Source organism: Ailuropoda melanoleuca, chromosome 6 (assembly GCF_002007445.2).
Source record: "Ailuropoda melanoleuca isolate Jingjing chromosome 6, ASM200744v2, whole genome shotgun sequence".
NCBI lineage: Eukaryota > Metazoa > Chordata > Mammalia > Carnivora > Ursidae > Ailuropoda > Ailuropoda melanoleuca.
In genome coordinates, this window is record NC_048223.1 from 72,435,067 (window position 1) to 72,447,456 (window position 12,390).

At 40.8% G+C, this 12,390-nt stretch overlaps 1 protein-coding gene across 4 annotated transcripts in view; it reads left to right on the forward strand.

Annotated features, from left to right (window-relative positions):
* MYPN (myopalladin) overlaps positions 1-12,390 on the forward strand; it is a 107,512-nt gene that overhangs the window by 88,806 nt on the left and 6,316 nt on the right. For all 4 annotated transcript variants that reach the window (XM_019807922.2, XM_019807928.2, XM_011234409.3 and 1 more), the window contains 5 exons: positions 34-116; positions 1,534-1,660; positions 2,808-3,015; positions 4,536-4,701; positions 9,706-9,839. In XM_019807922.2, the coding sequence (XP_019663481.2) occupies positions 34-116; positions 1,534-1,660; positions 2,808-3,015; positions 4,536-4,701; positions 9,706-9,839 (718 nt within the window). The remainder of the gene's footprint in view (positions 1-33; positions 117-1,533; positions 1,661-2,807; positions 3,016-4,535; positions 4,702-9,705; positions 9,840-12,390) is intronic.

The following is a 12,390-nucleotide window of genomic DNA, read 5'->3' on the forward strand; positions in this document are numbered from 1 at the left end:
CTTATTTTTAATTAATTCATTTTTGTTTCTCAGGGGAGAATCAGCTGTTCTGGACACTTGATGGTGCAAAGTTTGCCCATTCGCAGTCGACTAACATCTGCTGGTCAGTCCCACAGGTAAAGACAGTAAGGGGCTTCTCTAGCCCCTCCCAAGCACCCACCTACCGCAATGAGCATGAAAGCGTTGGGTCTACAGATTGTTACTTGAAGTGTAGTCCTGCACCTCCAGCATCAGCATCCCTCGGGAGCCTGCTGCAGATGTGGAATCCCAAGCCCTACCCCAGCCCTATGGGATCAGAAAGTACATTTTAGTAAGATCCCCAGGTGATTTACAAGCACATTAACTTTGAGACACACTGGTCTGTCAAACACTCTTGATGGCTCAAAATGCATAATTATCAGTAGCTCCTGTGCAGATAATATATAAACCAGGGTCTTTTAATTAAATTACCATATTTTCTTCAATAAAACAGAAACTGCTAGTAGTTATATGTCTATAGATTGCATATTTTTGTTTGTTGTTGTCCCCAGTGTAACAATTGCCTCTAACAGAGCAATTGGCTTTCTTCCTCTCTCATTTTACTAACCGCTAAGAATTAAGATCCTGGGGGCGCCTGGGTGGCACAGCGGTTAAGCGTCTGCCTTCGGCTCAGGGCGTGATCCCGGCGTTGTGGGATCGAGCCCCACGTCAGGCTCCTCTGCTACGAGCCTGCTTCTTCCTCTCCCACTCCCCCTGCTTGTGTTCCCTCTCTCACTGGCTGTCTCTATCTCTGTCAAGTAAATAAATAAAATATTAAAAAAAAAAAAAAGAATTAAGAGCCTGGCTTCCCCTTGAGTCTTATGGTGCCAAAAGGTCTTAGCAAAGCATTCCATAATTGCTGACATGGATGAATTATATTTGACTTAACCAAAGGAGCAAAAATAGTGACCCATGTTTCAGATACAGTATTTCATCACCGCTGCAACTATACCTTCTTCTTCATTTTTTTCCGCTTCAAGAACAGCTGGTACTGTTGGTCAGTCTTAACTAGTTTAAGTTCATGATCATCTTTAATGGTCTGCCATAATTTATAGCCGGGTTAAATTTTTATTAGTCAGAGACATGGGGATAGCAGCTGTCTTGTTCTGGGTAATAAACAGGACTTGTCTGTTGGCTCTCATTTGAGATTCGGCTTGAATACTGATTTATTTGTTTATTTTGAAACTTTTGAACAACTGGTCAAAGCCAAGGCAAGGGGAGCTGAGCCACTTAACCCAGAATGACTTCAGAGAGAAAAAAGCTAAAGCCTGTTTATTTGATTACAGATCGCCTAAGATAATCCTACAGTGTATGAGATGCTTACCACCTTGCTTTTTACATAAGCTTCACACCATTATTTATTATTTTATTATTTGTTTACAGTCCAGCAACCTCCTTCCCCACAGCCCCCAAAGTACCTGTTCTCTAGGCGCTATAGCCATGCCTAAGTGCTTGCTGTTGTAGGTTTATACATCGGTTTCTATGTCTAATGCCTGAACATGCTTGTTTTTATAGAGGAAGGTCCCGAGTGCAAGAAAGAGACAAAGAGCCCCTACAGGAACGCTTTTTCCGACCACATTTCCTGCAGGCTCCTGGGGACATGGTAGCTCACGAGGGGCGCCTCTGTCGGCTGGACTGTAAGGTAGACTCTAATACTCATCCTGATTCCAGGATCTGTTCCCATTTTGCATTTGTTTATTCTCGTTTGTATTTGTTTTATGTTTTGTTTAGAGAAAGGGGGGCTGGGGAAAGGAGACAGATCACTTCTTTTCTCACAAAGCTTTTGCAAGGCATTTAATACCAGACAAAAGAATTTGATGAGATGTTCAAGGCTTTATACCTTACTAAAATTACTTTGGTGTCGTATCAAGTTAACCCTGCATTTGTAAAAGACAACTGAAGAAGTGATATAATTCAGACATTTAGCCTGATTTTTGCATCCTTGAAGTGAATTTCTATGATGTATAGATTTTGAAAAAATTGTAGCCATGAAAAGATGGCTCTGAGGTGGTTTATGAAAACTAAAGTTGGTTTCTCATACTAATCAACACCCACCAGCTTCAGCTACTCTGCATTCTAATTCTTCAACCAGAAACTATTCAGCTGAGCAGCGTGGATATATCTCAGTATGAAGAGAAACTTAAGTCACCTCTTCTACTCCAGACAAAGATGCAGAATGCTATGGATATTTTAGATGCTAATTAGTAAAGGCTTGAGCTGAAACATTGATAGAGTCCACTTCTCTAGGTAGTTCTTCCTCTGCCAAGGGCTGCCTAAATAATATTTGGGATTTATTGTTACTTCTTCCACCCTAAACCCTAAAAGATAGCCATTCCAGGTCCCATCCCTAGAGATTCTGACTTAATATAATAAGTGGACATTGGAATTTTCAAATGCTCCCCACGTGATTATAACACACGGCAAGGTTTGAGAACTCGAGTTTAATGTCTACCTTCTCCTTGGTTGCCTCTTGCTTATCAGGTATGTAAGCAACATTATCATCTGTGGCTCTGCAGGCCTATTTTATCTATTCATTTTGGTTTTTATTTCTTATTTAATCTAAAATATAACCATCACCTGAATTGGGGTCAACAATACTATACAGTTTAAATTAATGCGGCCATTCATCCAGCCCTCTTGTCCTGATGCCCCTGCAGAGAGGTTTCTCTCCACCTCATGTTTTTTCTCACTATCTATTTGGTGCTAGACAAGGATGAAGAATTCAGCCACCAAATAAATCTGCCTGTCACCAGTCTGTCATTTGCCTCAGCTGTCCTCTTGTTTGTTAGGTGAGTGGCTTACCGCCCCCAGAGCTGACGTGGCTGCTCAATGGCCAGCCGGTGCTACCAGACGCCTCCCACAAGATGTTGGTCAGGGAGACCGGCGTCCACTCTCTGCTCATTGACCCGCTCACTCAGCGTGACGCGGGGACCTATACATGCATCGCTACCAACAAAACCGGACAGAATTCCTTTAGTCTGGAGCTCACTGTAGTAGGTAAGGTTTGTTTCTGGGACCCCCAAACATAACTCCCTTTAAAGTTATTGCCCAAATAGGCACAGCCTCTGACAGAATTCCTTAGTCCTTTGCTCCGCTAAGTTTCATCTCAGTTTCTCCTTCATTGTAGTAAGGGCCATATTTCCTACATTGCTTTCAAAGATCTATCAGTGAAAACATAATGTGGTATCTTGTGCATATATGCATGCAATAAATGGGAGCCATTGTAATAGCTAATTAATCAATTAATTAGTATATTGACTGTCACTAAATTCAAGTCACTTGCCCTACAGTTCATCACTCCTGGAACACACCAGGATCCTGCCCCTCCCCCAAGCTTCCATCCCTTCACTTCGCTGATCCTTCTACCTGGAATGCCCTTCTTTGCCTAGGAACCTCCTCCTCGGTCTCTAAGGCTTAATTCAAATGTCACCACCAAGGCACATCCTCCTCTGTTTCCATAGCACTTACAAAGGAGAGACTCCTCAGAGCACTTGCGGCCTTCCATGGAACTATTATCTCCTTTGCCTTCCTGAAGAGACTGCAAGCTTCCAAGTCAGACACTTGGTTGATACCCGCCCTCGGGCCGGGAGTCCAGCCAGAATTAGATTTCAGAATATACGAATTCTAGTGCTGAGCTTTCTCCCATGTGTGGCCCTTACCGGAAACCAGGGGGCTTCGGCATGCTATCCTCTCTATAGGCTAGTGGCTGCCTGCCCCATATATCTTTTTCTCTTTCTCACTCTTAATTTTCTCTTACCCAACAGAGTAGGAAAAGCTCATCCTGCAAGGAAATATTGATTACAAGCTTTTACTTTTTCCCCAATATTTTGCTAATATCGACCCTGGAATCCTGAAATATGAGGTATCTTTGCCTTATCTGGTTCTGGCCCTCCCAAAAAAAAGCCTCCTTCGGAAGCATAATTTGTGCGTTTTTTTTTTTTTTAAGTAGTGTATTTCTGGGGCACCTGGCTGGCTCAGAGGAGAGTGTGACTCTTGATCTCAGGGTCATGATTTCGAGCCCCACGTCCAGCGTAGAGATTACTTGAATAAATAAAACTTTATTAAAAAGGAGTGTACTTCTTTTCTGTAGCTATAAACTTCTTCAAAATAAAAGTTGAGGGAAAATGAATATACCTTCCACAAAATCAACTCCTCTAGAAAAGAAAAAAGATAGATTCAGTATATAAAATCTGTTGTTTCTCAAAATTTACTGCTGGGAATAAAAGAGCCTCCTTAAATTCCACACCCACCATTCGCATCCCCCAGGATCTGTGCAACCCAGATCCTGGAGTGTTGTCTCTCATACAATATGCAAAGACCTTCCCTCATTCCCTTTTTCATCACTTGAGGAGCTTTTATCAAAGCAATGATCTTCCCTTAGAGGTGTGAGAAGGGTTCTGAAGAGGAGGTGAGGTGGGTGGGTGCCCACTCTGTTAAATTCCAGAGTTGTAATGACTTTGAAGCATGAACCCCAAGGCGCTTACAATTCAAACAAGAATGGCCCTTCTCTCATTCAGCCAAAGAGGTGAAGAAAGCACCTGTGATCCTGGAGAAACTGCAGAACAGCGGAGTTCCGGAAGGCCACCCGGTAAGGCTGGAGTGCCGGGTGATAGGCATGCCGCCACCTGTGTTCTACTGGAAGAAGGACAACGAGACCATCCCTTTCACCCGAGAAAGGATTAGGTACAGCCCGCTCCCACGTTCAAAGGGACTTCCAAGCTCAGGGGGACTTGCTGGGCACCAAGATAAGTCTGTCATCTTTTGAATTTGGCTTCTTTCACTCAGTATGATGCGTTTGAGTTTCATCCCTGTTATTGTGCATATCAAGAATTTATTCCTTTTTGTTCCTAAAGGGCAGTCCATGGTTATGGATGTCCCACAGTTTTAAAACCTTAATTTTTTTCAGGATTAATTAGCAAGGTTGTTTTTTTTTTAATTTTAAACTCAGTTTTGTTAACATACAGTGTTATATTAGTTTCAGGTGTACAATATGGTGATTCAACAATTCTATACATTACTCAGTGCTCATCAGGGTACGTGTACTCTTAATCCCCTTCACCTGTTTCACCCATCCCCCCCATCCACCTCCCCTCTGGTGACCTGTTCGTTCTCTATAGTTAAGAGTCTGTTTTTGGGGTTCTCTCTTTTTTCCCCTTTGTTCCTTTGTTTTTTCTTAAATTCCACATATGAGTGAAATGATATGATATTTATCTTTTTCTGACTGACTTATTTCATTTAGCATTATACTCTCTAGATCCATCCGTGTTGCTGCAAATGGTAAGATTTCATTCTTTTTTATGGCTGAGTAATATCCCTCCGTGTGTGTGTACATACACATACACACACGTGCACTATATCTCTTCTTTATCCATTCATCTGTCGATGGACACTTGGGTTGCTTCCATATCTTGGTTATTGTAAATAATGTTGCAATAAACATGAGGGTGCATATTATCTTTTTAGATTAGTATGTTTATTTTCTTTGCATAAAAACCCAGTAGTGGAATTATTGGATCATATGGTGATTCTATTTTTAATTTTTTGAGGAGCCTCCATACTGTTTTCCATAGTGGCTGCACCACTTTGCATTCCCACCAAGAGTGCATGGAGGTTCCTTTTTCTTCACATCCTTGCCAACACTTGTTGTTTCTTGTGTTGATTTTAGCCCTTCTAACAGGTGTGAGGTGACATCTCATTGTAGTTTTGATTTGCATTTCCCTGATGATAAATGATGACGAGCATCTATTCATGTGTCTGCTGGTCATCTGAGTCTTCTTTAGAGAAATGTCTGCTTGTGTCTTCTGCTCATTTTAAAATTGGATTATTTTGTGTGTTGAGTTGCATTAAGTTCTTTACATATTTTGGATACTAACTTTTTATCAGATATGTCATATGTAAATAATCTTCTCCCATTCAGTAGGTTGTCTTTTAGTTTTGTTGATTGTTTCCTTTGCTGTGCAGAAGCTTTTTATTTGGATGTAGTCCCAATAGTTTTTTTTGCTTTTGTTTCCCTTGCCTCAGGAGGTATATCTAGAAAAATGTTGCTATGGCTGATGTCAGAGAATACTGTCTGTATTCTTTTCTAGGATTTTTATGGTTTCAGGTCTCACATATTAGGTCCTTGATCCATTTTGAGTTTATGTCTGTGTATCGGGTAAGAAAGTGGTCCAGTTTCATTCTTTTACATGTAGCTGTCCTGTTTTCCTAATGCCATTTATTGAAAAGACTGCCTTTTTCCCATTGCATATTCTTGCCTCTTGTGTCAAAGATTAATTACCATACAATTGTGGGTTTATTTCTGGGTCCCTATTCTGTTCCATTGATCTATTGTTCTACTTTTGTGTCAGCATCGTATTGCTTTGATTACTACAGCTTTGTAGTGTAATTTTTAATTTGGGATTGTGATACCTCCAGTTTTGTTTTTCTTTTCTTTTCTTTTCTTTTTTTTTAAGATTTTATTTATTTATTCGACAGAGATAGAGACAGCCAGTGAGAGAGGGAACACAAGCAGGGGGAGTGGGAGAGGAAGAAGGAGGCTCATAGCGGAGGAGCCTGATGTGGGGCTCGATCCCATAACGCTGGGATCGCGCCCTGAGCCGAAGGCAGATGCTTAACCGCTGTGCCACCCAGGCGCCCCTGTTTTTCTTTTCAAATTGCTTCAGCTATTTGTGGTCTTTTGTGGTTCCATATAAATTTTAGGATCATTTTTTCTAGTTCATTGAAAAATGCTGTTGGTATATTGATAGGGATTGTACTAAATCTGTAGATTGCTTTGGGTAGTATGGACTTTTTTTTTTTAGATTTTATTTATTTATTTATTTATTTATTTATTTGACACAGAGTGAGAGCACAAACAGGGGGAGCAGCCGAAGGAGAGGGAGAAGCAGGATCCCTGCTAAGCAGGGAGCCTGATGTGGGGCTCCATCCCAGGACCCTGGGATGGTGACATGAGCCGAAAGTAGATGCTCAACTGACTGAGCCACCCAAGCACCCCTGGTATGGGCATTTAACAATATTGGTCCTTCCAACCCATTAGCATGGAATATTTTTCCATTTGTTTGTGTCATTTCCAATTTCTTTCATCATTGTTTTATCAATTTCTTTCATCAGTGTTTTATAGTTTTCAGAGTACAGATCTTTCACCTCCTTGATTAAGTTTATTCCTAGGTATTTTATTATTTTTGGTACAACTGTAAATCAGATTGTTTCCTTAATTTCTCTTTCTGCTGCTTCATTATTAATATATAGAAATGCAATGGCGGGGGGCGCCTGGCTGGCTCAGTCAGTGGAGCATGCGACTTTTGATCTTGGGGTTGTGAGTTCAAACCCCACATTGGGTGTAGAGTTTACTTTAAAAAGTATTAAAAAAAAAAAGAAAGAAAGAAATGCAACAGATTTCTGTATATTGATTTTGAAGTCTGCAGCCTTACTGACTTCATTTATCAGTTCTAGTAGTCTCTAGGGTTTTCTATTTATATTATCATGTCATCTGCAAATAGTGAAAATTTTACTTCTTCCTTACCAATCTGGATGCCTTTTATTCCTTTTTCTTGTTTGATCGCTGTGGCTAGGGCTTACAGTACTATGTTGAATAAAAGTGGTAAGAGTGGACATCTTTGTCCTAGGGGAAAAGCTTTCCATTTTTCACCATTGAGTGTGATGTCTGGTGTGGGTTTTTCACATAAAGTCTTTATTATGTTGAGGTACATTTCCTCTAAACCTACTTTGTTGAGAGTTTTTATCATGAATGAATGTTTACTTTGTAAAATGCTTTTTCTGCATCTATTGAAATGATAATATGGTTTTTTTCTTTTCTCTTGTTTGTGTGATATATCACATTGATTGATTTACGAATATTGAATGACCCTTGCAACCCAGGAATAAACCCCACTCGGTCATGGTGAATTTTTTTAATGTATTGTTAGATTCAGCTTGTTAATATTCTGTTGAGGATTTTTGCATCTGTGTTCATTTGAGATATTGGCCTGCAATTTTCTTTCTTTTTTCCTTTCTTTCTTTCTCCCTTTCTTTCTTTCCTCCTTTCATAATGTCTTTATCTGGTTTTGGTTTCAGGGTAATGCTGGCCTCATAGAATGAATTTGGAGGGCTTCCTTCCTCTTCTATTTTTTGGAATACTTTAAGAGGAATAGGTATTACCTCTTCTTTAAATGTTTGGTAGAAGTCACCTGTGAAGTCACTTGGTCCTGGACTTTTGTTTGTTGGGAGTTTTTTCCTTCCTGATTCAATTTCACTGCTGGCAACTGGTCTGTTCAAATTTTCCGTTTCTTCCTGATTCAGTATTGGGAGGTTATATGTTTCTAGGAATTTACCCATTTCTTCTAAGCTGCCCAATGTTAGCATGTATTTTTCTATAATACTCCTTTATAATCCTCTGTATTTGTGTGGTGTTTGTTGTTATTTCTTTCTTTCATTTCTGATCTTGCTAAAACTTTAATTTTTAAGTTTAAAAATGTATTAGGAATTTGTGAAGATCCTGCATATTTTTTGTCACGTATTTTCAGTCATATTAGTACCCAGGAAACCCCTTTGACAGTAAAAAGCTAAAATAAAATAAAGCAAAATAAAACATTAAGGCAGTAACTCCTTTTCTATCCATCATGACATGGTTATTTTTAAAGTAACTAAGGATCCAGTTTCCAAAAGTCAGTGCCTTGCTAGATTTCCACTAATCAACCTTATCTTTGCTGTTTTGGTTTTATGCCACAAGGGGGCAAGCAAACAAAAGCAGCTTGTGTACGAAAGTTTCTACTGAGAATTATTTCTTCACAGTAAACTGAATTTGTCCCAAGGGCTGTTGTAGCTGTCAAACTTTATAGAATTTTGGCATCTAAGAAGTCTACATATATATAGATCAAGATTTTTCTCTGGTAAAACTTAGGCAAGCACAGAAAATATTCTTGAGTTAGCACTTCAGTCTAAATTAATGTAACATGTTGGGGTGCCTGGCTGGCTCAGTCAGTATAACATGCCACTCTTGATCTTGGGGTCATATGATTGCGAGCCCCATGTTGGGCATAAAGTTCATTAAAAATAATAATAATAATAATTAACATGTTAAACTCAGCCTGAAGTTCTAGTGTAATTACCCAAGATGCAATATACAGCCAAGGGTGAGAACTAGTGATGTGGAGGAAACAGAAGGAATTTGCCCCTGAACTGTGCTAAACTAAATGCTGCGCATGCCCAATTGGTTACATTAAGAAATCATCCCTCTATGCTAACAGTACATCCATCCCTGGACTCTCATTTTGGTCTCCCTTCTTACAGCTTCCTAGCAAAGTTCTTGTTGAAATGTCCAATCTGGTTTGGAAGAGAGATTTTTCTGGACTTTGGTTGTGACACGTGGGGGCCCCTTTGGTGGGGAGTACAACTCCAAAAGTGGGGAGGGCAAGAACAGATCTCAGCCTGGGCTGCCAACCCTCACCTGGGCCTCACAAGGTTAACCTCACTAGGTTAACTGCTGCTCTTTTGTGACTCCTTTCCACTTTTCAGTTTGCCTTTGATAATTGCTTTAAGCTGATTCTCCCATCCCTCCCCATAAGGTCAGGGAGGAGAGGGGATGTACTGCACAGCTGGATTTGCCCCAAGAGTTTCTCTGAGCCCTGAACTGCTCAAGGCCTTTTCTGCCTTCAGGTACAGTACAGATATGTTCTCTTTTTTCTCCAGTATGCACCAGGACACAACAGGGTATGTCTGCCTCCTCATTCAGCCAGCCAAGAAATCCGACGCTGGATGGTACACGTTGTCAGCCAAGAATGAAGCTGGCATCGTGTCGTGCACTGCGAGGTTGGATATTTACGGTAGGTGTAAGGTCCTCAGTTAAACGTCTGTGTGTGATAGACAGCTTAAAACAATCTTTTTAAGGATAGGCGTAGTGTGTTTCCATAACTGCATTGGTTAGATTATATTTTAGTACTTAAGCGATGGATTTTTAAAATCATTTCATCCTAGTCACCTCAGGGCTTTTGTACACTTTTGCATTTTACTATGAGCTCAAGCTTCTTCAAGAAATGTCCTATAATGTTAGGAATTACAGCTATTTCAGAGTTTAACTGTGTTTGTGCTTCTGATCATTTAACATCTCATGCTGTCTCCTTAATACCATGGGCCACCCACCAGAACTCCCTTCCCACTGCCTGTCATTCCCCCCCAGACATACCTCCACCCTGAAGAATTTTCCTGTCCCCATTCATCTGTTAATTCATTCCACAAATATTTATTGTGCCAATCCCACAACCAGACTAATAATAGAGAGCTGTCCTAATAATAATATCAAATGATGTTTCTATGATGACTTGTAATTTACAGAATGGTACCCTTAGACCCTTCCAAACAATTATTGCAATTGTTGTCACCCTCATGTAAATTCTGAAGAAACTGAGATGCAGGAAGTTTAAGTGTCTATAGCCAGGATGCAAATCTAGGTTTTTGTATCATTCCTTTGAGCCATGTTTCTAATTTTCAAAAGAAGTTAACAAGTTAATCTTTATTTATGTACTCTACTCCTCTCCTCTATGCTTTTGACATTAACTGGTAGTTTTGGAGACATATTCCTTAATCCAAAAAGGTGATTCTTTTTTTTCCCCCTCTCCTTTAAAAATTTTTTTAAAATAATTCAACAATTAATAAATTTCTTATTCATTACTGGTTCAACATGATTAACAGAATAACAAACAAGAGTCACTGTGTCTAGAACCTGAGGTCCCTGCTATTCATAGGTGCGTACTAGGTATACTAGGTATACCATACAGGAGGGGCCTTGGCCTACCATTTTTCCCTAGGTCTAATATTTGGGAGAAATATATAGCTTTCTGATTCTTTTCCCTTATCCTTGGACTTGAAGTTCAACTGTGAGGAACGCTGACTCTAACGTACTTTCCCCTGGTGAGGGGGTGGGGAGAGAGAGGACATCGATCTATTTAACCTAAGTTAAGTCCCCTATCCGTTTCATCCACTTCTCCGTGTCAGAGGGAAATAGCTCTCCAACTAAGAAACTCAGTACCAATAAGCCCTGAAACTGATTAGTCTTGTCCCAGTCCTGCTCCCCCCTTCCCAGTTCAATTTTCTGGACTTACTCCTCCCAGGCTCCTGCCGTGATTGAGCACCACCAACAATAGGGGGTGCTGTTTCCTCGATTGGGACCTGGGAGTGGAGGAGGGGATGGAGGACTTCGCTAAAATCAATCCCGCACCCCCTCACCACCTCCACCACCACTTCCTGCCTGTCTAAGGAACGGGGAAGCAGGTGGGCTCCCCTCTCTCATCCGAAGTAGGGCTTCTAATAGAAGCAATTACAGTAGTCTGGTTAAGAGCTCTGGGGCAGAGACCTGACCATTCACAGCCACCTTACTGAGTGCCTGGTCTTCAGTGAAATCACTAGACGTTTTGTCCTCACTTTTGTACCTTTCAAAACTTGATTTTATCAATCCATTCAGAGGTATTTAGACTCTAAAAAACTGATTCAAAATAATGAAATCAACAAAGGTCCAATTTATTTATTTTTTTAAAAGATTTATTTATTTATGTGAGAGATAGCCAGCGAGAGAGGGAACACAGCAGGGGAATGGGAGAGGAAGAAACAGGCTCCCAGCGGAGGAGCCCGATGTGGGACTCGATCCCGGAACGCCCGCCGGGATCACGCCCTGAGCCGAAGGCAGACGCTTAACGACTGCGCTACCCAGGAGCCCCAGCAAAGGTCCAATTTATAAACGAGAATGTTAAATAGGTCCATAGCTTACTAGGACCCAGAGCATCTGTGTTCCCCAACTGGTGCTCCCCCTTCTCCACATCAAGTCCCTGGAAGCCTAATCAGAAGACTGCCTGGTAATTTTCAAATCAGACACAACAGCAGGGACAAAGCAAAATTTGGGTGGGTATTTCATTCAGGCCATGTTCAAGCCTAAGGATCATCTCTGCTTTAAAAGAAAAAAAAGTCTCCTTTAGACAGTGTTTAGACATGGAAATTCTAACATATTCTCTTTTGTCCCTGAACCGTGGTTGATCGCATCTATGTTACTTTTCAGTCTTCTTGCTGTAACATTAGAACCTGATTAGGGTGGTGGTAGGTAGTGGCTAATTAGTGATTAGGGTGTGGGGTAGGTACTTCTCAGAGGCCTGGACTCATCTTTTGGCTTCTATTACCTCAGGTTTCTTGTCTCTACCTTCTGAGGTACCTACCCTTGAGAGCCTAACAGCTCTTTCTACACTGCCCTTGGGAGACCCCGTGCTAGGTCAGTGAGAGGGGACATAAGAGGAGATATTTTGACAAATCGACCTATGCAGCTACTCTTTAAAAAAAAAAGAAAGATTTTATTTATTTATTTGAGAGAGAGAGCACGAGAGCGGCGGGGGG